The 26,235-nt window shown below is 46.4% G+C and overlaps 1 protein-coding gene across 2 annotated transcripts in view; it reads left to right on the forward strand.

Moving 5' to 3' along the window:
• Window positions 1-20,534, forward strand: part of TNKS (tankyrase) — a 186,571-nt gene extending 166,037 nt beyond the window's left edge. For both annotated transcript variants that reach the window (XM_066574526.1, XM_066574527.1), the window contains exons 22-27: window positions 2,305-2,402; window positions 4,429-4,503; window positions 9,279-9,384; window positions 11,806-11,992; window positions 17,538-17,694; window positions 19,410-20,534. In XM_066574526.1, the coding sequence (XP_066430623.1) occupies window positions 2,305-2,402; window positions 4,429-4,503; window positions 9,279-9,384; window positions 11,806-11,992; window positions 17,538-17,694; window positions 19,410-19,496 (710 nt within the window). In that variant the 3' untranslated portion in view covers window positions 19,497-20,534. The remainder of the gene's footprint in view (window positions 1-2,304; window positions 2,403-4,428; window positions 4,504-9,278; window positions 9,385-11,805; window positions 11,993-17,537; window positions 17,695-19,409) is intronic.
• Window positions 20,535-26,235: the final 5,701 nt, after the last annotated feature.

Genomic DNA, 26,235 nt, shown 5'->3' on the forward strand with positions numbered 1-26,235 from the left:
GGAGAAGGCCCCAGAGGACCTAAACATACATTGTAGCACAGAGGGCCCTATTACAATGTGTGGTCGGGGGTTATTACTAATGGAAACACAGGGGCATCCTATTACTAAGTAAGGCCACATAGCTGGTCAATATTGTTATTTGGGGCCATGGAGAGTGAGAGTGTCCTATTAGGTAGAGATACCTAGGGGAGCTGATTTCTACGTGGGGACACCCAGGGGGCTCCAATTACTAAGTGGATAGAAATAATACACATCAGAATTAGGCCTTGTGCAATGGAATTCAGAGGAATGTAATGGAAAGTGAATATACACTCACCCAGTGCGCGGTGGGTAGACTCTTACCAAGGGGATCCCACCGGCACCCGCAGTCCAAGTTGGCATGTAGACAGTCCTTTGTCCGCGATCCAGTAAGTCTGGAGAGACGTCTGAGGTCACAAACCGCGAACCTGGGAAACCAGGAGCCGACAACTGAGATTTGGATTTAGAAGAAAAAAGCACACCCCTCGCTCTGTGCGGATTCAGGAGAGGCATTACTGCAGCCGGCCGAGCAATACTCCGTAGATTAGTGTAGATCCATATATTTATTGCGAAGCCGAAACGCGTCACAATCAATATATGGATCTGAACTAATCTACGGAGTATTGCTCGGCCAGCTGCACTAATACTTCTCCTGAATCCGCACAGAGCGAGGGGTGTGCTTTCTTCTTCTAAATCCGAATCCTATCACTAAGTGGATCCACATATGGCTTCACAAATAGCTTATTAGCGTCAGGCTTTCCGCAGTGGAAAACCCCTGGAAATCCGCAAACACGAAATCCACACCTAAGTGGTGCAGATTTTGCAGCAGTTTCGTTGCTTGTCTTGTACCGAATATCTGCTTAAAAGTCTGCTGCAGAAATTGCAGTGTTTACACTTGTGTGTGACGCTGCTCCAAGAGTGTATTCACACAGGCGTAAGAACGTTGTGCCTGAGATTGTCGGCAGCACGTGGGCACGTGTCTGTGTGCTGCTTGATATCCGCAGGCAAACAACATAGCGTGTCCAATTCTGGTCTGCAGCGTTTGGGATGAACTGGGCAGAAAATTCTGGGGTGCTTTTTCACCTATTACCCCTCAAGAAAGAGAAAAATGTGGTCCTAAACCTACGTGTTTTTGGCAAAAAACTTAAGTAACACCTGCGGGGTCTAAACACTTCCAAAGTTATTACCACGTAAAGTGACACATCTGATTTGAGAAAAGAAAGACGTGGCATTGAAATGGATGAAGGTGAACTACCGGTTTTCCCTGAAAATAAGACCCTGTGTTATATTAATTTTTTGCCCCAAAAGAGGCACTGGGTCTTATTTTCGGGTGGGTTTTATATACGAACCTAGCAGGCGCCGTTTGGGTCCCTCACGCTGGACTGCGGCGCTCCAGCAAGTGATTGCTTTGATTGGTTCAGAAACACTGCCTCAGCCAATGAAAGCCGGCGCTCGATGAACCAATCATAGTCATTCAATGATGCTGCATGAAAGCCTGCCGGAGCGCTGCGGCCTGCCGGGAGGGGCCCAAACGGCGCCTGTTAAGTAAGTATTGCTTTTTTTCCCCATGTAGTGTAGCCAGTGCCAATTTTCAGGGTAGGGCTTATATTTCAAGCCCTCCCCAAAAATCAGGGTAGGGCTTACTATCAGGGTAGGTCCTATTTTGGGGAAAATATGTATGATGATGATGCTTGAATATCATCTGCCCTCTGGGACCCAGCAGAAGAGGGCAGACAATTTTTTTTTAATGGAGCTGGAACACCAATATTGGCAGCAGTGGGAAGTGGCTAAAATGCACTTAGTGCAAGTTTTTCAGTGCCATGTTGGAAACCTTGCTTCAGCCGTTTCAATTGTAGAAAATTGGAAGCCTAGCTAGGGACAAGTGAAAAACTAATCACTGAAGTTAGAATGTTCGAGATAAAGAAGAGTTTTCCGGGGAGTTAAGGCATATCCATCTTAAATAAGACTGAACCGCTGCTTGGCCTTGCGAGGCTCTATCGGAAAGAGACATCTCCGGAGCGCCACTGTGGATTTGATCGTCCATTATTTCTTAACACAGAACACTTTGTGCAATTAATCTTTAAGACTTTTCTTTTCAAGGCCCGGGTAGCTTTGAGGCATCCAGGTACAGGCGCCATAATTGCTTGGCTCTGCTTCATGTTCCGCTTTTGATCTGTGCAGACATTTCTCATCAATACTGCCTTTTGCCGCTATCACAACAGCCAGGAGCGCCTGAATTTCCTTTATCATTTTGTAACCCTTTGATACTTTTTTTCCCCATTGCAGGAACCAATCCTTATTTGACTTTTCACTGTGTTAGTCAAGGCACTGTTCTCTTGGATCTTGCTTCAGATGATAAAGAATATCAATCAGTTGAGGAAGAGGTAATTGCTCTTGCTTCCTACGGATACACTTGTTGATGACTAGAAGCCGTCCGGCAGCGCTCTACCCCATGCATTTACATCAGGATACCCAACGCTTGTAGAACATGGCAGAAAATTGCGCCTTGTTAGCAATTACATTGAAGACTGGCAATTTCCCACCACTTTATAGATTATATCAAAATTCACACCATAGAAAGAACAAACGATAACACAATTTAGGAGGTCTCGGAACATGTAGCTGGCGTTGTTTGAAGTTTGCTGGCGCCCGTCACTTGATTAGTTGTGACACTGGTGAGTGCGACACGAGTCTTGCTGAAACTGGACACTGAAAAGGTGCTCTTAGATGGCACGATTACCGTTCAAATGAGCGAAAGTGTCACGATGATCGCTCGGTCTGAACACGAGGGAACGAGAGTCATTCACTTTTGATTCGTCATGCATTTTATGCTGGCATAAAAATCATCGTTGGCTCGTTCGCTTATAAAGAGATTGTGAAAGACTGAACAATTTTTGTTTCAACAAGCCAACAATTTATCTGCCTGTACGAACAGACTAAATAAGAGAGTGATAACGTCGCATGATAATCGGCTCGTCTAAAAGGACCCAGACTGATGTTCTTTAGTGCATCCAGTTTGAAGGTGCATTATTAATAGAGATGAGCAAGCATACTCGCTAACTCGAGCGAGCATTGTCCTTAGCGAGTAGCTGCCCGCTCAGAAGAAAAGATTCGGGTGCCAGCGGGGGGGAACGGAGGGGAGATCTCTCTCCCCCCTGCTCACTCCCGCAACTCACCGCTCACCCACGCCGGCATCCGAATCTTTTCTTCCGAGCGGGCAGGTACTCGCTAAGGACAATACTCGCTCGAGTAGTTTGCCTTATCGGGTATGCTCGCTCATCTCTAATTAACCATTTGCGTGTTCATCTATTAACACTGATCAACAAATGTGGATCGATGCGGCTGATTGATGTTTTTTTCCAAAGCTCAATGGCTTCATAGAATAAAAATAGAAGCCGCTTAATGTCATCATTTCTAGTTTTACTTTGTAGCAGCGCATTGGCATGGTGGTAATGATACTGGTTACAAGTATGCAAGGGCATGACCTTGATCCCATTTCCACATATTGCCATTACTCCTGCTGCGCCCAGTATATAGTGAGTAATAGGCCCACTTAGTACGTTTATGTACTGTATATATTATTTGTTGTTCTAAGGGTCAATCCAATGACAAGACATATTGGGCAGCAAGCGTTTAGCTTTCACTGAATGGGATTGGAAGGAGCATGGAATATACTTAAAGGGAGCTTATGGTTTCAGCAACTAGAGCTTAGTCCGTATATATTGGTAGTTACACTGTTTTCTAATATACATTGAGTATCAGGTCTTACAATTGTCAAGTTCTCTTCATACAGTCATTGAGCCTTTATTGATTACTAGGTAAAATCTGCCCTGGTGATGTGATTCCCTATAGCGGTATGTCTCATTACAAGACTCCAGTAATTGTGCTGCAGCAAGACTCCTCTGGAAGTAAGCAATGAAGGCTCCTGTTCACTGATCACAAGCAAAGATCTTGTAGACATTTAGGCATAAAATAGTAAAATTGCAGAGCTTTTCATTTTCTGACATATGAGCTTACTTTATAGAAACTGAGGGTCGCTATCTTTTCTCCTTAAGGAGACACCTAGACGGTGAGTGAAGAGACTTATAAGGCCATGCATGCTCCTCTGGGTAATATGCAAATACAAAGCAGAATTTGCCTTTTATTTAGAGGACTACTTCAGTACGTATCTTCAGATATTCTCCTCACACACATGGTGGTATAAGGGATCCTTTATCATATTAATCAGGTTTTCTGCAGACCTTTCTGTGACTGAACACTTGTGTCCATCTCAGTTATTTCTGCAGCATGCATATGGATTTCTGCAAACCCCATTCATGACCTTTATGAAGATGACCTTCCGCATGTGAATATCCCTGTAGTCGGTCCTAACGCCGTCATGTGCCACCTGATCGTTTTCTTCTTTTACAGATGCAAAACTCTATCCGCGAGCACAGAGATGGGGGCAATGCTGGCGGGGTGTTCAACAGATACAACGTGATCAGAGTAGGTTATCCACTATTACTACTCTGTATTGGATGCGTTTTATAATTTGTCAGTTTCTGAATGTTACCCTCTATTGAATGCATACAATATTCTTATAAAAATAAGGACTGCATGCTGTCAGAAACCTCAAAACTGCAGCCCTGTGTTTGTAGTTGGCTCGGTATACTATGCTTTTGCACCAGGTACTGGAAATTTGTGATACATTCAGCACCAGGGTTACATTAGCATGTTGCAGACTCCGATGTCTGAGGCCGTTCTGTATATGTATAGTAAAGCACTGCCTTGTATACTGTAGCCCACCCATGCCGAACCGCCTCCGACATCGGAGCGCTGCCCTGTATACTGTAACCTATCCATGCAGAACCGCCTCCGACATCGGAGCGCTGCACTGTATACTGTAGCCTACCCATGCAGAACAGTCTCCGACATCTGAGCGCTGCCCTGTATACTGTAACATACCCATGCAGAACAGCCTCCGACAACGGAGCCCTGCCCTGTATACTGTAACCTACCCATGCAGTACCGCCTCCGACATCGGAGCGCTGCCCTGTATACTGTAACCTACCCATGCAGTACCGCCTCCGACATCGGAGCGCTGCCCTGTATACTGTAACCTACCCATGCAGAACAGCCTCCGACATCGGACCGCTGCCCTGTATACTGTAACCTACCCATGCAGAACAGCCTCCGACATCGGAGCGCTGCCCTGTATACTGTAACCTACCCATGCTGAACCACCTCCGACATCGGAGCGCTGCCCTGTATACTGTAACCTACCCATGCTGAACCACCTCCGACATCGGAGCGCTGCCCTGTATACTGTAACCTACCCATGCAGAACAGCCTCCGACAACGGAGCCCTGCCCTGTATACTGTAACCTACCCATGCAGTACCGCCTCCGACATCGGAGCGCTGCCCTGTATACTGTAACCTACGCATGCAGTACCGCCTCCGACATCGGAGCGCTGCCCCGTATACTGTAACCTACCCATGCAGAACAGCCTCCGACATCGGAGCGCTGCCCTGTATACTGTAACCTACCCATGCAGAACAGCCTCCGACATCGGAGCGCTGCCCTGTATACTGTAACCTACCCATGCAGAACAGCCTCCGACATCGGAGCGCTGCCCTGTATACTGTAACCTACCCATGCTGAACCACCTCCGACATCGGAGCGCTACCCTGTATACTGTAACATATGTATGCAGAACAACCTCCGACATCGGAGCGCTGCGCTGTATACTGTAACCTACCCATGCTGAACCACCTCTGACATCGGAGCGCTGCCCTGTATACTGTAACCTACCCATGCCAAACCGCCTCCGACATCAGAGCGCTGCCCTGTATTCTGTAACCTACCCATGCTGAACCACCTCTGACATCGGAGCGCTGCCCTGTATACTGTAACCTACCCATGCAGAACCGCCTCCGACATCGGAGCGCTGCCCTGTATACTGTAACCTACATATGCAGAACCGCCTCCGACATCGGAGCGCTGCCCTGTATACTGTAACATACATATGCAAAACAACCTCCGACATCGGAGCGCGGCCCTGTATACTGTGTTCTGCATATGTATGTTACAGTATACAGGGCAGCGCTCCGATGTCGGAGGCTGTTCTGCATGGGTAGGTTACAGTATACAGGGCAGCGCTCCGATGTCGGAGGTTGTTTTGCATATGTATGTTACAAGTATACAGGGCAGCGCTCCGATGTTGGAGGCTGTTCTGCATGCGTAGGTTACAGTATACAGGGCAGCGCTCCGATGTCGGAGGCGGTACTGCATGGGTAGGTTACAGTATACAGGGCAGCGCTCCAATGTTGGAGATTGTTCTGCATATGTATGTTAATCTCCAACATTGGAGCACTGCCCTGTATACTGTAACATACATATGCAGAACAACCTCCGACATCGGAGCGCTGCCCTGTATACTGTAACCAACCCATGCCGAACCGCCTCTGACATCGGAGCACTGCCCTGTATACTGTAACCTACCCATGCAGAACAGCCTCCGACATCGGAGCTCTGCCCTGTATACTGTAGCATACTTATGCAGAACAATCTCCGACATTGAAGCGCTGCCCTGTATACTGTAATATACATATGCAGAACAGCCTCCGACATCGGAGCGCTGCCCTGTATACTGTAACCTACCCATGCCAAACCGCCTCTGACATCGGAGCGCTGCCCTGTATACTGTAACCTACCCATGCAGAACCGCCTCCGACATCGGAGCGCTGCCCTGTATACTGTAACCTACATATGCAGAACCGCCTCCGACATCGGAGCGCTGCCCTGTATACTGTAACCTACATATGCAGAACCGCCTCCGACATTGGAGCGCTGCCCTGTATGCTGTAACCTACCCATGCCGAACCGCCTCTGACATCGGAGCACTGCCCTGTATACTGTAACCTACCCATGCAGTACCGCCTCCGACATCGGAGCTCTGCCCTGTATACTGTAACCTACCCATGCAGAACAGCCTCTGACATCGGAGCGCTCCCCTGTATGCTGTAACCTACCCATGCCGAACCGCCTCTGACATCGGAGCGCTGCCCTGTATACTGTAACCTACCCATGCAGAACCGCCTCTGACATCGGAGCGCTGCCCTGTATACTGTAACCTACCCATGCAGAACAGCCTCCGACATCTAAGCGCTGTCCTGTATACTGTAACCTACCCATGCAGAACCGCCTCTGACATCGGAGCGCTGCCCTGTATACTGTAACCTACCCATGCAGAACAGCCTCCGACATCAGAGCGCTGCCCTGTATACTGTAACCTACCCATGCAGAACAGTCTCCGACATCTGAGCGCTGCCCCGTATACTGTAACCTACCCATGCAGAACAGTCTCCGACATCGGAGCGCTGCCCTGTATACTGTAACCTACCCATGCTGAACCACCTCCGACATCGGAGCGCTACCCTGTATACTGTAACATATGTATGCAGAACAACCTCCGACATCGGAGCGCTGCGCTGTATACTGTAACCTACCCATGCTGAACCACCTCCGACATCGGAGCGCTGCCCTGTATACTGTAACCTACCCATGCAGAACAACCTCCGACATCGGAGCGCTGCCCTGTTTACTGTTAGAAACGTGTCGCCTCTCGCCTGACATCGGAGCTATGCAGGGAAATCTTAATGTTAGACGAAGGGTTAATTGCGTCCCACCTTAAAGAGAACCTGCACGTTGTATGCTCAGTCCTATCTGCTGTTGGTAGAGAGCACAAAGAACCGAGCCGACTGATAGATAGTTTTGTGGGAAGATATTCAGGATGACTTGGGCTTGGAGGTCCACTGGGCGCTACCATTACTGATGGACCGCTATCTCTGTACAGTCCGGGGGAGGGCTGCCAATCATTGAGGGAGACCTACAAGCATGGAAAGATCATTAAAGGGGTTGTCCCGCGGCAGCAAGTGGGGTTCAGCACTTCTGTATGGCCATATTAATGCACTTTGTAATATACATCGTGCATTAATTATGAGCCATACAGAAGTTATTCACTTACCTGTTCCGTTGCTAGCGTCCTCGTCTCCATGGTGCCGTCTAATTTCAGCATCTAATCGCCCGATTAGACGCGCTTGCGCAGTCCGGTCTTCTCCCTTCTGAATGGGGCCGTTCGTGCCGGAGAGCTGCTCCTCGTAGCTCCGCCCCGTCACGTGTGCCGATTCCAGCGAATCAGGAGGCTGGAATCGGCAATGGAACGCACAGAGCCCACGGTGCACCATGGGAGAAGACCCGCGGTGCATCGTGGGTGAAGATCCCGGCGGTCATCTTGGTAAGGTAAGTAAGAAGTCACCGGAGCGCGGCGATTCGGGTAAGTACTATCCGTTTTTTTTTTTTTTTAAACCCCTGCATCGGGTTTGTCTCGCGCCGAACGGGGGGGCTATTGAAAAAAAAAAAAAAAACGTTTCGGTGTGGGACAACCCCTTTAATACACTTGTAAATTACTGGTTCTACTGAATCTTTTCCCACAATATCATTGAGCATTGATACGGAAACATGACCTCCAGTTTCACAAGATTTCCAACCCGGACTGTCTTTCTTGTGAGATGGAGACCAAAGGGGTCTGAGTTTCACATGTGAATGAATATACTTCCATTCAGGTTTCTGTCTCGCATCCCATTTTCGACATTTAAGATGGAAAGCTAAGACAGAGAGCAGGGCGATCCGAAAACATGCTGTAAAAGAAGCTTCGAGGGTAACTAAACTTTTTACAAACTTCTCACATGCGTAGTGACGTGTCAGAAGTTTTCATTGGTGGGGATCCGGGTGCTGAGACCCCCACCAGTTGTTAAAACGAACAGGCAGAAGCTCACAGATAAACATTGGGCTGTTCTTCGGTCACTGCGAGCGGTTTGGACTTTCTATAGAGCTCCTACAGCGCTCCGAGCAGTGACTGAAACCGCCGAATGGGCTCAGCGCTCCGATGAGCACTCCTGCCTGTTACAGCAATCAGTGGGGATCGCAGGCACCAGGATCCTAACTGATCAAACCTTCTGGCATGTCGCTGTGAGATGTCAGAGGTCTGTAAAGAGCTTAGTTCCCCCTTAACGCCAGGCTGGGTCTGTTTGCAGGGATGAGAGGAAGAACCTGAATGGTAAGACGGCAGACATACACTGTATACTCTAGATTTTTGAATGGGGTTAATGTTCATGTGCCCTGCCGGTTTAAGGGGTCATCATTTCTTTGATTTTGTGTTTTTGTGGTTATTTTGTATATTTGTGTGCATCATCTACTTGTTTTTGTGTGTTTTATTAGATTCAGAAGGTTGTAAATAAAAAACTCCGAGAGAGATTCTGTCACCGCCAAAAAGAAGTGTCCGAAGAAAACCATAACCACCACAACGAGCGCATGTTGTTCCACGGTATGATCCCTACTATGGGGTGGAGGACGCCGGTGTGCTTTTAGACATTAATTAAAGAGTATTTCTTGTTGCAAAACAGGGAAGTCTCTTCCATCCTTTATAAACTTGATCTCAGTGTATTTAAATAGTACCTGCATTTTCCGTCTGCAGCGCTCCTGCTCCATCGCCCATTTTTGGCTCCTCCCAGCAGCTAAACATGGCCTCATATAGCACTATAAAGGGCAGGCTTCAGCTGCTGGGAGGAGCCGAAAACGTCCAATTTCTACCTGCATGACTTATGCTTCATATGAATATAATGCATGCAGCAGCTCTCTATGATGCGTATTTGCAACACACACCCACTTTTTTTTAATAAAAAACCCCCTTAAAAACAAATCTGATCTACTACTTTTGAAAGACATTGTTGATATATTGACTGTGTCTGTGATAATGCAGTGACCGCCATTGTAGTCTGATGTGGCTTCCTGTCTGTTTGCTAAAATGTCAATGAGAACACTGATTACATTTAAGATCCATTTACACGGGACAATGTCGGGCAAACGATGCCCCACACTCGTCCCTGTATCCCCGCACTCCTGCACGGGAGCTAGCACAGCTGGCTCGCTCACGGAGCGGCCAGCAGGGGGGCGGGGCTCCTCACACTCCCCCGCCCCGCTCCATTAAGATAACACAGCTGGTGTTCACTACTGAACGGCCGCTGTTTAACTGAACGATGAGTGATCAGCTGATCGTTCATCATTTATGCAGCATAAAAGATCAGCTGGTCGCTCATTGTTCAGTTAAAACAGCGGCCTTTCAGTAGTGAACAGCCGCTGTGTTATCTTAATGGAGCAGGGTGGGGGGAGTGTGAGGAGAGAAATCCCCTGCACTGCCCCGCCCCCCTGCTGGCCGCTCTGTGAACGAGACAGCTCTGCACGGGAGCGAGGAAACACAGGGACGAGTGTCGGGCGTCGTTTGCCCGACTGTCGTCCCATGTGAATGGACCTTTAGAGGTTGATTCTGGTCCTGGCGCAGATCTGCTCCCATATCTGCACTCTTATGCTTATAACAAATTCTAAGCCTGGGCTCATACGGGCGGACTGGATTCCTCATCTGGTAGGCTGTGAGCCCGGCTGGTCACCCTGCATACCTGTTTTTTCTGCAATGCATATGATTGCAGCGGTTCACCGTCGGTCATGCACAGTACAGTTTTTTTTGTTTTGTCCACTGCATTTCCTGCGCCGTGGTCTAGCGATGACGTAGGTACCTGCGGGTTGGACAGCCACTTTTTACTTCTATGGAGGCGTCCGCCACAAAATAGAGCATGCAGCGATTTTTCTTCTGCTCGCAGAATACGCAATTTGTATCTGCGACTGTGAACAAAAAAGTGAAAGTACGTGCTTTTCAATGCCTGCATCTTGCTGCGGACGTGTGAGCCCGGCCTGAGAACAATACATGTGCTGTTGTCCTGTCCTAGTCCGGCTCAACAAAACTTAGGATGGAGCTTTCACCCTCTAAATGTAAACAAGAAAGTTTTCATTCACTGACAGCCAGTTGATCTTTTGAAGGGATGAACAGACACAGAGACCCATCAAGTTGGATTCTCCGCGCTCCACAATAAGGCCCCCTGCACACGGGCAGAAATCCCGCGGCGGGATTTCCCGCGGCATTTCCGCCACTGAAAGCCTGCATAGGAGTGCATTACAATACGCACTCCTATGCAGATGGCCGATGAAAGAGCCGGGGCCGCCGGGCACGGGTGAGTACGCGCTCCTCCCTGCAGGCGCTCGGGTCCCGCAGCGAGAATTTTCGCCACTGGATCCGACCCGCCCGTCTGCAGGCGGCCTGATTCATAGATCATGTAGACTCCAGATTCTCTGCGTTTCTGTTTTACCTGAGATACATTTTGTAACAAGGTGATATTCCCTTCCAATAAGAGCATCGGGCAGCCATACCGGGCGAGCGTTCAGACTGCACAGGAAATAATTCTATCTGCGGAAGTTACATTAATGAGGCAGACAAAGAGCTGCAGTATAGAGTCTGTGGATTGAGTTGGCAGGAGACCCGGCCTTCATCTATGCACCAGGCAAGAATGGGAACAATTCCTAAATTGTTCTAAACACAAAATCTTGCTTTAAATTAAATCCGTTCTGCCCGAGGTCAGCACTGGGAAATGTAGTAGACCTGCTAACTGGCAGCGCCCCTTCAAGGACTAGTCATCCAGAAGTCCAGTGCTTGCTGTCCTGATACATTCCCCATCACGTCACTAACTGACCCAATATAACCCATGTCTTATAACGTATGTTATTGGGCCCTCCATATTCAGAGACAAGCCTAAGTTCCACCCTGCAGTCTTCTGTTGGAGATGTCGGACAAGGTTTAATCTGTGTACACTACAATTTATAGTGATTTGATTATTACGTTCTTTTTCTTTTCTAACAGGTTCTCCCTTTATCAATGCCATCATACACAAAGGCTTCGATGAGCGGCATGCATACATCGGGGGCATGTTTGGCGCCGGCATCTATTTTGCAGAGAATTCTTCCAAAAGCAATCAGTATGTCTATGGAATAGGGGGAGGAACTGGGTGTCCAACGCACAAGGATAGATCCTGTTACATCTGCCACAGGTTTGTGTCTTCTGAAGTGAATGTAATTCTGTTTATACGGTATTCTCAGAAACACTACGGCGTCATCAGCTAGAAGGGGAGGAAACTGGTATAAAAATGTGTACATTTCTGGGGTTCTTAAAAGCAAATGTTCAGCTTTTGAACTACCCTTCCACACGTTCTATACATACTTAACCTTTTATATAGGTTATATAACTTTAAAGGACACGTGTAAAAAAAAAAAAAGTGTCCAAAGCAGAAAAGCAGTACGCACATGTTAAAGTTCCTGCCACTCCAGTAATGACTGTCTGTCTTTTTTTTGCTTTTCTCCAATGATGAAGTGCCCATATACCCATGTGACCACTGCAACGTTCAATGCGCCTTAGTGGGGTACAGCTTGATTCATTGCTGGGGCCACATGGGGATACAGGCAGTCTATTGCTGCAGCCAAGTAGACAAAGATCTACAGGAGCCCCGGCCGTCTCGGCGTCCGTGAGTCGGAGCCCCGGCCGTCTCGGCGTCCGTGAGTCGGAGCCCCGGCCGTCTCGGCGTCCGTGAGTCGGAGCCCCGGCCGTCTCGGCGTCCGTGAGTCGGAGCCCCGGCCGTCTCGGCGTCCGTGAGTCGGAGCCCCGGCCGTCTCGGCGTCCGTGAGTCGGAGCCCCGGCCGTCTCGGCGTCCGTGAGTCGGAGCCCCGGCCGTCTCGGCGTCCGTGAGTCGGAGCCCCGGCCGTCTCGGCGTCCGTGAGTCGGAGCCCCGGCCGTCTCGGCCTCCAGTGATATATCAGGTTTTATACGATCTACGACTTCTCTGTTTCTTCACCCCAATGCACAGAGAATAGAACCCATTAATTTCAGTGGGTTCGTTCTGATCTGCTCTTTTTGCGTGCAAATTTGATGTCCACATCAAAAAAATTGAACATGCTCTCTTTTGTGCGCATTTGCACACCAAAGGGCCCCATACAGGTCTGTGGTGGGGTGCAGAAATGTGAGCGCAATATGCAACAGAATGCGCAAAATACAGCGCAAAACCAGAGGGAAAAGAACACTGTGGACCCCAATAGGCTAAAGAGCTTTTTAAATTGGGGGGGGGGTGCCCCTTGCCCATGTGAACAGACCCTGCATGTGCAAAAAACTACAGTAAAATGTGCCCATACACGCAGAAAAGCACCTCCTTCATGCCCCAAATGCGTTGCACTGTGGCGCACGCAACAACGCATGTGAAGGATCCCTGACTGTGTGGAAGTACACACTGACCGTGTGCAGCATTCTACCATGTCTGAGCTCACTCTTCTACATGTTGTAACTCAAGGTCGCTGCAAGGTCAGTGTATTTAGAAAGTTACTGAAGTTTGTATTACAGTTCTGTAGTGATGACAAGCGAGCATGCACGTATATAGGTTGTACACACTTCATGCACATAAATATTAATATAGCATAGTTTAAGAATAAGCTTCTGGTAGGAGAGGACGAGCGATAATGGAGCTCCGTGTCCTGGACAATGCTTTGTGCAAATCATTCTTTGTACTGCGTCTATTCGTTATGCTGACAGTGCAAGGTTTTAAATGTCGGGGCTAGATTTATTGTATTTTCTTCACAATGCCATCAAATCTAGTTATTTGGAGGACATGCTAGGGCTTCTACTGGTGATTTATATGTGACCTTGGTTATTCTTAGGTTTATGGCAGTAAGTATAATATGCAGCCTGCCTAAATCTTGATGAAATGAAGCCAGGTATAAAACAAGTCTGCTAAGCTTTTGCATTATGGAACAGATGAGCATTATTTCATACAACTGTAGCCTAGAACTCTGAACAGAAATGTCCCTATATTCATTCTACTCCTCTCCTGCCAGAAGTTGTGGCGACCAGAGAAAAGTTTGGTTCTAAAGGCCCTTTTACACGCAAAGGTTATCGCTAAACCGGCTGCACGACTGAATGAACCGACAGATGCAAAAAAATTTACCACGTACAGATAATGGCTTTCATTCATCTCCATTCCCTCAGTAGCTAAAGTAGACTTAAGGCCCATTGAGACACAACGATTATGGCTTTTGAGCGATAATTGTTATGTCTAAACGCGCTGCCATCGCTCAACATCGTATTTGTTCATCGCTCATTTCTAGGAACCTAGAAATCGCAGCAGGCGGCGCTGATAGCATTCTTTTTGCTGGTATCCCTCTGGGACTTAACAGCAGGATACCAGCTGAAACCGAGAACAAAGCAGCTGTTTGCATATACAAAACAGCTGCTGTTCTCTGAGTTGTCAGCGGTGTCCTGCTCCACCTGCATTTAACTTTTTTTAATTTTTTTTTTTTTAAAGGAACGTTCAGACGTGTCTGGGCGCTCAATCCATTGTCCCCATATCCTATTAAATTTGGCAGGGATATCTCTAGCCTTGTACGTCAGCTTATATAAAAGGATAACACAATTTATTACACGCAGCAGTCTTGGTGGTTTTTTGGGGGTGCTTCCAGTTGAGTAGTAATACTTTTTTTGCGTAGAAAAGCAGTAGTTTGTATAGAGTGCGTGATGCTGTGTCAACCGGGATGTACCCCACAAGGCCAAATGGGCAAACCTTAGGATGCAAAATACGCTTGGTTCCCAAATTTGTTTCTAGAAACTCGAGAATGTCACACCTGTAAGTCTGTGAGACATGACACTCCCAGAACATATACATGATTGTGCCCACCTTTGTCTGGTATCTTGGACAGACTGCCTTGGGGGATCGGCCCTTAGCATGCAGCTACGTAGGGGTGTAATGTTTTCTTTGAAGGAGCGTGTACTAGTCTGTTCCTAGCACAAATCCATGGGGTGGGGTTGGGGGAATTGGAGGTGGCCAAGAAGCCACTCTGGTCGTCCTGGTCCAGTATATCATTTCTCAAGAGTCTAATCCTTGAGAGAGAAGTAAGACTGCGTGTCAGCTGCCTATAAAAACTCGAGAGAGGTTTCAGGAGTTTGGCCATCTGCGGCAGGTTTTTCAGCCTGGTTAAAGCAAGGGGGATGTTCAAGCCCCCAAACTGGGCTTTAAGGGCTTATTGGAGTTGGAAGTATCTAAAAAGGGAACTACTGGTGAGGCCAAAACGTATCCTCAGTTGTAAGACGAAGCAGAGATCGCCCCCTTCCACTTTATCTGAAAAGGTAGGGACTCCATGCCGTAGGGACGCCATGCCGTCTCCAGAAGATGGTATCTGGTATGCACTGTAAGTGTGGAAGATTGGGATTGTTCCATAGGGGAGTGTGGGGTGACCATTTAGCTGTTGTATCAGGTGGAGGGCGATATTCCAGACCTTGAGAGTCACCCACATAGGTGTATGTAGAGTAGAGGTCAGTCCCCTAATCAGCAAGCCTCTCGGGCCTTGTTCAGGACCTATTATTCTGCGTTCAAGTCCTATCACTTCGTTATAGTCAGTGAATGACAGCCACCACCCCGTGCACACCAACTGGCTAGCTAAGTAATAACAGTTAAAGTGGGGGAGAGCCAGTTCATTTAACTCTTTAAGTAGCTAATTAGCTACTTAAGAGTTATTCAAAGATGATCGCTCAAAACTGTCGTTTGAGCGATCATATTGCCGCATAAATGCACCTTTAGGCATCGTTCACACGAGCGTTGTTTTGCATGCACCCTTGCTGCGCAAAACACAGCGCTGCATGGATGTGCAGAAAAACGCATGAACGAAGCTCCGTGCCAAGTGCTTTCAATGGGGCCACCACTGCTGCCAGCTGCCCCATTGAAAGCAATGTTCTGCAGGCATCCCCTACAGTGATTTTCAGGGATGGGCTTTAAACATAAGCCTTTCCTTAAAAATCACCCTGAGCTGCTGTAAAAAACATATATGTACTCACCTCTCCGCCGATGTCGGGCTCAGGGCATCAAGCCGCTTGGTCCCCCTGCACTGCTCTGAAGCTCTTTCAGCAGACAGGGATTTAAAATCTTCGCCTGCTGAAAGGGCTGTGTCTGATTGGCTGAGCGCTCAGGCAATCACAGACAGTACTCAGCCATTCATTGAATGACAGCTGAGCGCTGCCTGTAATTGTTCATAGCACTCAGCCAATCAGACACAGCCCTTTCAACAGGCGGGGATTTTAAATCCCTGTCTGCTGAAAGAGCTTCAGAGCCGTGCAGGGGGACCAAGTGGCTAGACGCGCCTGAGCCCTCGCAGCGGCGGACAAGTGAGTATATATATTTTTTTATTTTTTACAACAGCTAGGGATGATTTTCAGGGAAGGGCTTATATTTAAAGCCCTTCTCTGAAAATCACTGCAGGGGTTGCTGGCAGCCCATTGCTTTCAATGGGGCTACCGGCAGCAGCGGTGGCCCCATTGAAAGCAATGAGAGAACATCACGATCAGCTGTGGCAGGGGATTCTTTACTTCCTGCGGGAAGTGCCATCATTACTGAACACTGTGGCAGTGCTGTCACAGTGTTCAGTGATGAGGGGACTCCCCGCTGGAAATATTCACACGCATGTCCTATCTTTTGTAGGTGTGCGCGCTTGCATGCCTGTAAAACTCGGACATGTGAACACATCAAAGGAGACCAATGGTTGTAATAGACACGCGGTTGTGTGCACATGTATGTACGCACATAAACAAGCTCCTCTGAATGAGCCCTTAGTATGAGTTGTTTGCTCAGGTAGGCGTCGATTTCATTGTTTTCTCCAGGCATGAGTAAACAATGTACTCCTTATGTATGCAAGGCAAACACAATGAGTACATTGTTTACTCCCCTTAAGTTGGCAAACTGCAGGGATTCCATTCAAATAGAACGAATTTTGAGCAGCTTGCCAATGGTTTTTATGCGGGCTGAAAAACAGCAGCAAACAATCAGTGGACGACTGCTCGCGTTTACATGTAATGATTATCGCTCACTTTCAGCTGTTTGAACGAATTCTGAGTGATAATCACTGTGTGTAAAAGGGCCTTAAGACTTCGCCGAAATGTTTGCGTGTTTGTTTGTGATTGGCCCCTTTCAAATAGCTATGTAAGAGAATGATTGTCAAATGAGTCAAAAGCAGATAGTCCCCCTACTGCACTCCGAAAGAGCTGTCTGTGTATGGATTCTGGCTTGGTTTTCAATTCCCAATCAGTGTTACAAAGACCTGTATAAAGGGTCAGACATAGGTGGCACTGTAGAGGTATTGTTCCATTTTTCTTATTTGCATACATTTCCCAGAGGAGCATGCATGGCCTTATAAGTCTCCTCACTCACCTTCTAGGTGCTCTCCTTAAAGAGCGATGATGCCTTAGTTTTTGTTGTCACATTGTTACAATTCACAGCTTGAAATGATGTATCTAATAACAGATGACAGTTGCAACTGACATGAACTATTACATACATGATGGATATGTCTTCTAAAGAAATATTTAACAAATTGAAACCCCCATTGAAATCGGGGATCCATTTTGAAGTCCATTTTGTGTCAAAAGCAACAGAGATGGAATATTTTAATGTTCTTTAACACTAGGCAGTTTCTCAGCAGGCAGCTCATTGGTTTCTTCATGTTGATAGTTGTGCGGCATTATCTCCTGGGATATCCATAACATGTCACATCATCTTTTCTTCCCCTCAGACAAATGCTGTTCTGTAGAGTGACGCTTGGCAAATCTTTCCTGCAATTTAGCACTATGAAGATGGCACATGCCCCTCCGGGCCATCATTCTGTTATCGGCAGGCCTAGTGTAAATGGACTCGCATATGCAGAATATGTCATCTACAGAGGGGAACAGGTATGTACAATAAGATTTCACTTAAAGGGTTAAATCCATAGTGATTTTCAGTAGTTCATGCTATGCTTTCTGATTGGTGGGGGTCTATCTACCTCCCAATCGCTGTTCAAGGGAAGCAGACCTCGCTGCATGGACGGTGGCTCGGCAAGCTTTTGTGCAGCCCTAATTTTGGTTGATCTCCCACTGATCGGAGAGTGATGGCCTATACCTATACTAGCAGCGTGCCGGGCAAGTCTGTAACGAGGAGAACTTTGTAAAGGAACATTTTAGGCAAAACTGATTTATACGTAGTGCAGAGCGTTTGGGGAGGCACGGCATAGAGATCCTTGTTTAATGCACCGCCCCCTCAGGCCTTGCACTGGGTATAACTCGGTGTATTAGTTTTGCCCAGTGTGTTTCCTAAATCACTTTTTGAGATTTTAATCCTTTCTATAGAGTAGGGCTTGACGGATATCTTGTAATTAATGCACAAAATCTGATGAGAACAGTAATCCCAAAGCAAGTATTCTTAATTAAAGCAAAATTACCTGAAAAATAAGTGGCCATACCAAAGAATTACAAGTACTGTTACCTTTTAATGTCTTGTTATTTATAATAAATCTTTAATAGCATATTAAAAAACATTTTGGGGGAATATTTTTGTAAATTAAAATAAAATTAATTAAAATTAAAACTTGAGCACAAAGTTCTATGTACCCCAAAATATTGCCATTGAAACTTACGTCAATGAGGAAGTGAACCACAAGACCTCACAGCTATGTGAACTGAAAAGTAAGTCATGCCTGTTCAATTGCAGCTTGACAAAAAGGTAAAAATCTCTGCTTCCTTAACCCTCTGGTGACGGCAAATGCACCTTTTTACTGCTCTCACTAATAGCTTTTTAACTTGTGTTACATGAGCGTATATCCGCCAGCATCTTCACGGCCGGCCGATATATTCTTCCATCTAAGTAGTCCCCCCCCCCTTCCCTCCTCCTCACCAGCTCTCTGCTTCTCTCCTCCCCTCCGAGCAGTTTGCAATGGAAGTGCATGGGATAGGGGTGGAACTAATCTCCCTCCCCCTCCCTGCCCCTTGTCCATAGCCAGCAATGGGAGTGGGCAGGACAGAGCAGAGCTTAGCTCCGCCCCTCCCATTGCAAACACCGGAGTGGAGGAGAAAAGCAGAGAGCTGGTGAGAGGGAGGGAAGGGGGAACTACTTAGATGGAAGCGTATATCGCCGACCGATATACGCTCGTGTAAATAAGCCCTAAGGCTGTGGCTTGACGGACTACTGACCGCCCGGATCCTTCTGTAACTGCCAGATGCAGAGAAACCTCACATCCTGGCTGATTAACCCCTTACATGCCACAATCAATAGCAACTACAGCATGTAAGCAGATAACTGGGAGAGGGTGTTCCTTCTGTCACCCATCGGCATCTCACAGTGTCATTGCAAGGTAGCAATAGGAACCCATGGCAGCTGGAACCCTGACAAAGGCCTCCATGTCTGCAATGTACCTCTGCCTATTGGGCCCCGCCCCTGGCAGACTCTAATAAGCTGCAGTCATAGGATTAGTAGAATGCACTACCTAAGTAATGCAGTGTACTATCCTACCATTCCAGTGGTTAGGTAAACTGTGTTTTGAGTAATAGAGTTCACAGGTTGAGTGAACAGGCCAGCAGTATAGATATTCTGTATTGGAGATTATGGCCTAATACTGTGTTTCGCTCTGCAGGCTTACCCAGAGTATCTCATCACATATCAAATTGTGAAGCCAGAAGCTCCCTTACAAGTCGCCACAACAGCAGAGCAGAAAACCTAAATCTCTATGGACTCGCGGTTACTATAGAGTGACTTTAAGAGACTGGATAAGTGTTACATTGACGGCCACACTCCCACTGGCTACCGTTCCTTTACTGAAAATGTTTACAAGGAGCTGCCTTTTTTTAACTGACGTTTCTCAGGCTCATTTTCGGTAGGTTATCCGAGGCGGAAGAGAAGAACAAACCTGTCTGCAAAAAAGAAATCCTGTCTGCGGTTTCCGCAGCATCATACCGTGTATCGCCACATCTTCATTTCCAGATTGGGTTGAGTGTTACATGTATGTGTAACGTTTCTGTGACCATTTTCCTATACTGTCCACTTTGAGTACCTCGGAGAAGGGGGCGGAGAAGGGGGCGGCGCGTAATCTGCTATTATTTTTTGTTTTTCTATTTGTGTATAAATACACTAAAATAAGCTGGAATCTGAACGTGATTTTCTTCCTTTGCACAGAGGTGAGTCCATTAACAATGCAATATTTACAGAACAAGTCAGAAGGTTTGATAAACGTCTTTTATTATATTTGCACTTTTTTTGAATAAATGTATTGTCTACATATGAAGGAGAAAGAGGCGTAAAACACTAAAGCTCAACTTATCTCTAAGATGGATATCCAGGAACGTAGAAACCATATTCTCATTATCAGACTTGCTATATATAAACACAAAGGTGTAATTGGGACCTGCAGGAGGTTCCTCAGAGCGGTGTCACATCTGCCTTGGGGTTCTGCTTTCAGGGAGCAGAATAGGGGAATCCCCACAGCCAAGCGGCTCCGCCTCTGGATTGAACCGAGCAGCGCCGGACTTACCCCATTGACTATAATGGGGGTCCGCCCGCTTTCCGCCTGGCTATTGGATGGCAGAAAAAGTGCCATGCAGCACTTTTTCTTCCGGTATTCTGAGCCAGATCTGCGGTGAAACCTGCGACTGCCGGTCCCAAAGCGGATGTGAAGCCGGCCTAATTTATACCCTATTCCCTTTGTGCATTAAGGACGTATTTCAGCTTCTAGAAATAAAGCTTATTCGTTGTATTTTGGAAAGTTTTGCAACTTTGTGACATGATTTCGGAGTCTTTATGATTTATTCTTGTGGTCAGTGAAGATTATTTTCCAGCCGATACGAATCTGTCGTGGTCATGTGACACAGGTGTACGCTTCCTTACAAGGCCCGGATATACGGTAACAAGTCGTGTACCTGTGTGGTCGTCACATGACCAGAACGGATTCTCAGCCTCTGAAGGTAAACCATAAAGTCCCTATTTGTGACAACAGGAATGCTATACATACAGACAGCATATTACAACATTTTTTTAACATGTCATTTAAGGGCTTGTACCAGAATATGAGTTATTCCCACAGGACACCCCCAGTACAGGGGATAACTTGCTGATCACGGCAGAGACCCCTGCCAATTTACGGAATGGGACTCCCGTGTTCCGTTCTCCTGTCACTGTGATGTCACCCTGAACGGAGCGCTGGCCGCACGTGTGGTCAGTGCTCCATTTATTTCAATGGGAGTGGCGGAAGTACCCGCTCAGTACTTGAGAGTCCTATTGAAATTGAATGGTGTGCTTGTGTTACCGGCGCTCCATTCAGTCTTCTCCTCATTACGGAGGGGTGCAGGAGGAGGGGGAACATGGGACCACTGTTCTAGAGATTGGAGGGGATCTCAGCAAGTTATCCCCTATCTGAAACGGATATAACTTCATATTTTGATACAACTTCTTTAGGCTAATTTCACATGAGCAAACGCTATATCAGGCCGAGTTGCGCTAGGGAACATGTGATGAACCCACGAATGGGAGGCCTTTTTGTGACAAAAGTACCTCCTGGCACTTGAGTACAGTCGCGATCCTCCGGCGCGGCCTTCAATTGTGTTTTCCAGCCCCATTAAAAACAATGGGCGAGGCGTTCCGAGGGAACACCCAAAGAAAGGACATGCCAAGATTTTTTTCCCGCAGTGCGATGTGGGGAAAAAATGGCTCATGTATATGACCCCATTCCAAAGAATTGGGTTAACATTCGTGCAAGGTTTGTGCGTCTTGTAATGCGCAAATCCCGCGTGATTCTCCCAGCCGTGTGAAAGCAATGAGTAAGCTTTATTTACTGAAGCCAGAATACCTCTTCAAGCAGAATGGAGCTACCACAGAGTTCTGCGCACCCACTGTCTGTTGTGGCCGGCGTACAGCAGTATTTACGGGCAGCGGCTTCTGTGCGTTGCTCTTGAGTAGAGGCGCTGCCTTCCAGGACCGGGCGGTTTGTTCTAAACATTCCTCCTAAGTAACACAATGCTCACCATACAAAATCTAATATATGACTGGCAGCCTCTTACTGTTTGACTTCCTGTAATGAGCCGTTGCCCCCGACACTAGCTGGATTTTACCTTTTTGATCATTTCACGAGTAAAGAAAGCAAAAGTTATATCTAGAATTTCGGGTTCCTCTGTTTACAGGCTAATAACTTGTATTTTGTTTTCCATTCCTCCATGCTTGATACATGTAACTCTCTGTGCCGCAGCTCTGACCCCCGAGAAGGATTGACATGCTGTCTCGGTGCAGTCTTAACTAGCCGTGCCATAGGAGCGAGCAGCTGGTAATGGGCCTGTTTGGTTACCAGATATTCTCAGCTACTGTGAAATCCCTTTACCATCAGAGTAATTGTGGAGAGACGCCGCTGTGCCCACTGCAGCGCTTGTGTCCTGTAAAGTTAACCCCTCGCAAGATAACTCGTTAATTGGTTTTTAGATTACCGCCACAGCTGAGTGGTACAACATTTAAACAAAAGTAATTACCGTATTTTTCGGACTATAAGACGGATACAAGGTTTAGACAACAAAATGTAGGGAGAGAAAAACTAACTAAAATGCCCCTGGTGGTCTAAAGAAGTGGAGGGGTCAATACCAGTACCATTCACCAGTGTTTCCCAACTCCGGTCCCCACGGGCCCCAACAGGTCATGTTTTCAGGATATCCTGTAGTAAGAACAGCTGTGGGAATGTCAATCATAATTACTGACTATAATTACATCACTTGTTCAATACTGAGGAAATCCAGAAAACATTTCCCTGAGGACTGGAGTCGGGAGCCATCGGTCTGGGGTAATGCCTCCTCTCTCCATATTACTAGTGACAGTGAGGGGGTTAATATCTACTTAGCGTGTCTTCGTCTTTTAACCATTGAAACAAATTGCAGCTGCACATTCGGACACCTGAGATTTCGCTACCCATTTATACATGTCTGTCTGTTCTGCTTTATCCTTTTTGCTTAACTGTATGGTTTTTTTGTTTTGTTTTTTTATTATAGAGCGGTTGAATAGTTTTAAATAATGCCAGCCATGCCTAAAACTACTAAAAACATAACCACTTAAGCTCCCCCGTCCAAAGTCCCCACAGCTCCCCTCTAAGTATTTTTTCACTCCCTCTTTGACATGCTACACACAGCACTGCTACATACATACATGCACACACACACAGCACTGCTACATACAAACACACACAGCACTGCTATATATATATATATATATATATATATATATATATATATATATATATACACACACACTCACAGTGCTCCTACATACATACATACACACACAGCACTCCTACATACATACACACACAGCACTCCTACATACATACACACACAGCACTCCTACATACATACACACACAGCATTCCTACATACATACACACAGCACTGCTACATACATACATACACACACACAGCACTGCTACATACATACATACACACACACAGCACTGCTACATACATACACACGCACAGCACTGCTACATACATACATACACACGCACAGCACTGCTACATACATACATACACACACACAGCACTGCTACATACATACATACATACACAGTATATATATATATATATATATATATATATATATATATATATATATATATATATATATACACACTCACAGTACTCCTACATACATACATACACACACTCACAGCACTCCTACATACATACATACATACACACACAGCATTGCTACATACATACACACACAGCATTGCTACATACATACACACAGCACTGCTACATACATACATACACACAGCACTGCTACATACATACATACACTCACAGCACTGCTACATACATACATACACTCACAGCACTGCTACATACAAACACACACTCACAGCACTCCTACATACATACATACACACACAGCACTACTACACACACTGCACTGCTACATAGACACACACACAATTTAAAAGCTAAATGATAAATTAGTGAAGCTGCCATTGTAAAGCCTGGTTTCCAGCTCTGCTCTCCCACACATCTGGTCACATGGTTGTGACATCAGACCGTTTCTTGAGACCTCTACTACGGTGCTCCGCTGCTCCCTGCTCAGGAGGACCTGCAAATGGCGATCTTTGCTGTATATGATTCCGGCACTTTTTAGTTTGTCTTATAATCCGAAAAATCCAGTACTCCTGACCGTATTGATCAATGTAACAGAAGGCATCCTAGACACCTCTATTATGTTGTATTGATTGTTTTTCTCCATCTATCATGTAACGGTTTAATGTACTGTATATCCCAGAGCGTCTCAGACCTACTATATACAGCAGCTCCCAATACAAGAACTGCTGGCTTACAATAGATGAACACGTATTTGTGTTGCAACATGTATCATATATGTTTAAAGTTAATTGGCAATACTTAGAGTGTCACTTTGTATTCTGGCCGTCGTCACAGTTTGCTGTCTGTCTTTACATGACAAATAATTTCGCTAGGTCATAACTTGTGCATTGTTCCCCCGCAACTCAATAAATTGTTTTTATGTTTTGGAGCCTAGGTAGCTTTAGTTCCACATATGGACGTATAGCAGATACGTTCTGGTTAGACATGAAATGCTTATTCTTTGTGTTCAACTTTTGTCATGTGGAGTACGAGCCCTAAATCTGAGAACATGGCAGCCAAAGGAAGCTCCCAGATGGAGAGAGGCCTCCCCGTCCAAACCTTCTCCACAGCAGGGCACCATGTTAGGGTAATAAAACTATGGGGAAGATGTAGCAAGCTAAAAAAAAGCGTACAAAAGTCACAAAGTTCCGTGCTATCCCACTTGCACAAAAATTTTGCAACTTTGTAGCATCTGCGTCTGACCATACCGCTTTTTGGAAAAAGCCCAACACCTTTATGTACAGAGTTAGCAAAACTAAACTTCCTCCAACTCAGAGACCTCCAAAGGATGTTCTGCTGCTCCAAATGAGACAAAATTCAGACAACGGCCATTTCAGAGGCGGCGCTCGCCATTTATGGGAAAAAGTCACCCATAGGTGGAGATGTGCAGACCAGGTCCAGTGACAGACCTGCATCAGTGTCAGATCCGCAGGACCGCATTCATCTGCATGTTGAAGCGATTAAAGCTGATTTAGGGTGGATTCAGACGACCATATATCGGCTCGGTTTTCACACCGAGACGATATACGGTGCCCTTGTCTGCAGGGGGGGGAGGATAGAAGAGCCAGGAGCAGAAACTGAGCTCCCGCCCCTTGCCACTATTTGCAATAGGAGAGGGCGAGACCGGGGGGGGGGAGCTAAGTCCTGGTGCTTAGCTCCGGCCCTGTCCCGCCCCTCCCATTGCAAATAGTGGCGAGGGGCGGGAGCTCAGTTCCTGCTCCTGGCTCTTCCATCCTCCCCAACCCCCCCTCCCCCCGCAGACAAGGACACCGTATATCGGCTTGGCGTGAAAACCTATCCGATGTACGGTCGTCTGAATCCACCCTTACTGTGTTGAGTGGTAGAAAACAGGGCTTTGAGAATGAAGTGTTGTTGAAAACCAAGAGGGGCTTATTGAACATTTGTAGTGGGATATGCTTGGCTACAGCGCCACCTGTCAGTGACTTTTTATAAACTTTGTATTTTTTTATAAACGGCGAACGCATAGTCTGAAGTGATGGTTGTCTCATTTGGAGCAATGGGCCTCTGAGTATTTAGCTAACCCTGTATAATTTATGCCAAAAATTGGTGTAATTTCTACCATAAATCTACTTCAGCTCATGATGGCATAGATTTCCTGAGATGTACCGAATATATAAAGATTCTTTACAGTTAGAGTAGTCCAATATAAAATGTCCTACTCGAAGAAACAGTAATAGCAGATAAGTGTTAAAAGGACCAAATATCTAATTATAAATGACATTAATGGCTATAATTAATAATATAGTAAAAAAATTATATATAATGGATCAAAAAAAAGTTGAACTTGATGAAGCCGTGTCTGTCCTTCAATGTATGGAACTGAGCGCTTTATCCATAAACGTTCCAAGGTTTATGTTCATTGCTCACACCCTAGGGGCACATTTTGCTGACAAAAAAAGGTTAAAAAACAGCAGTAAAATGTAAACCTTGTTAATGGGGTATTCAGGGTTTTTGCATCCAAAGAAACATCAGCAATGTATATCTGACTAATCTACAGCAGAAGCATTCGGCCTCAATCAGACGGGACTTCTGAGATGTCCACCAACTGGAACAGTGTTTTCTAAATTCAGGCCATGGAACCCGGGTCTCCTGTGAGTAGATCTATGGAGTTTTGCGTAAATGGCAGATAGGTTGCACCACATGGACTTCACTGCTTTCAGGTACATGGACCCTACGGTCGTGGTGAGGGAATACCTTCCTGCTTGTTGGCCACATCACCGCACTGCCACAACTGTTATAGGTAAATGCAGCTGTATTTTGGTGGCCAAGATCCCAATGTTATTT

This window comes from Eleutherodactylus coqui, chromosome 7 (genome assembly GCF_035609145.1).
Source record: "Eleutherodactylus coqui strain aEleCoq1 chromosome 7, aEleCoq1.hap1, whole genome shotgun sequence".
NCBI classification, from domain to species: Eukaryota; Metazoa; Chordata; class Amphibia; order Anura; family Eleutherodactylidae; genus Eleutherodactylus; species Eleutherodactylus coqui.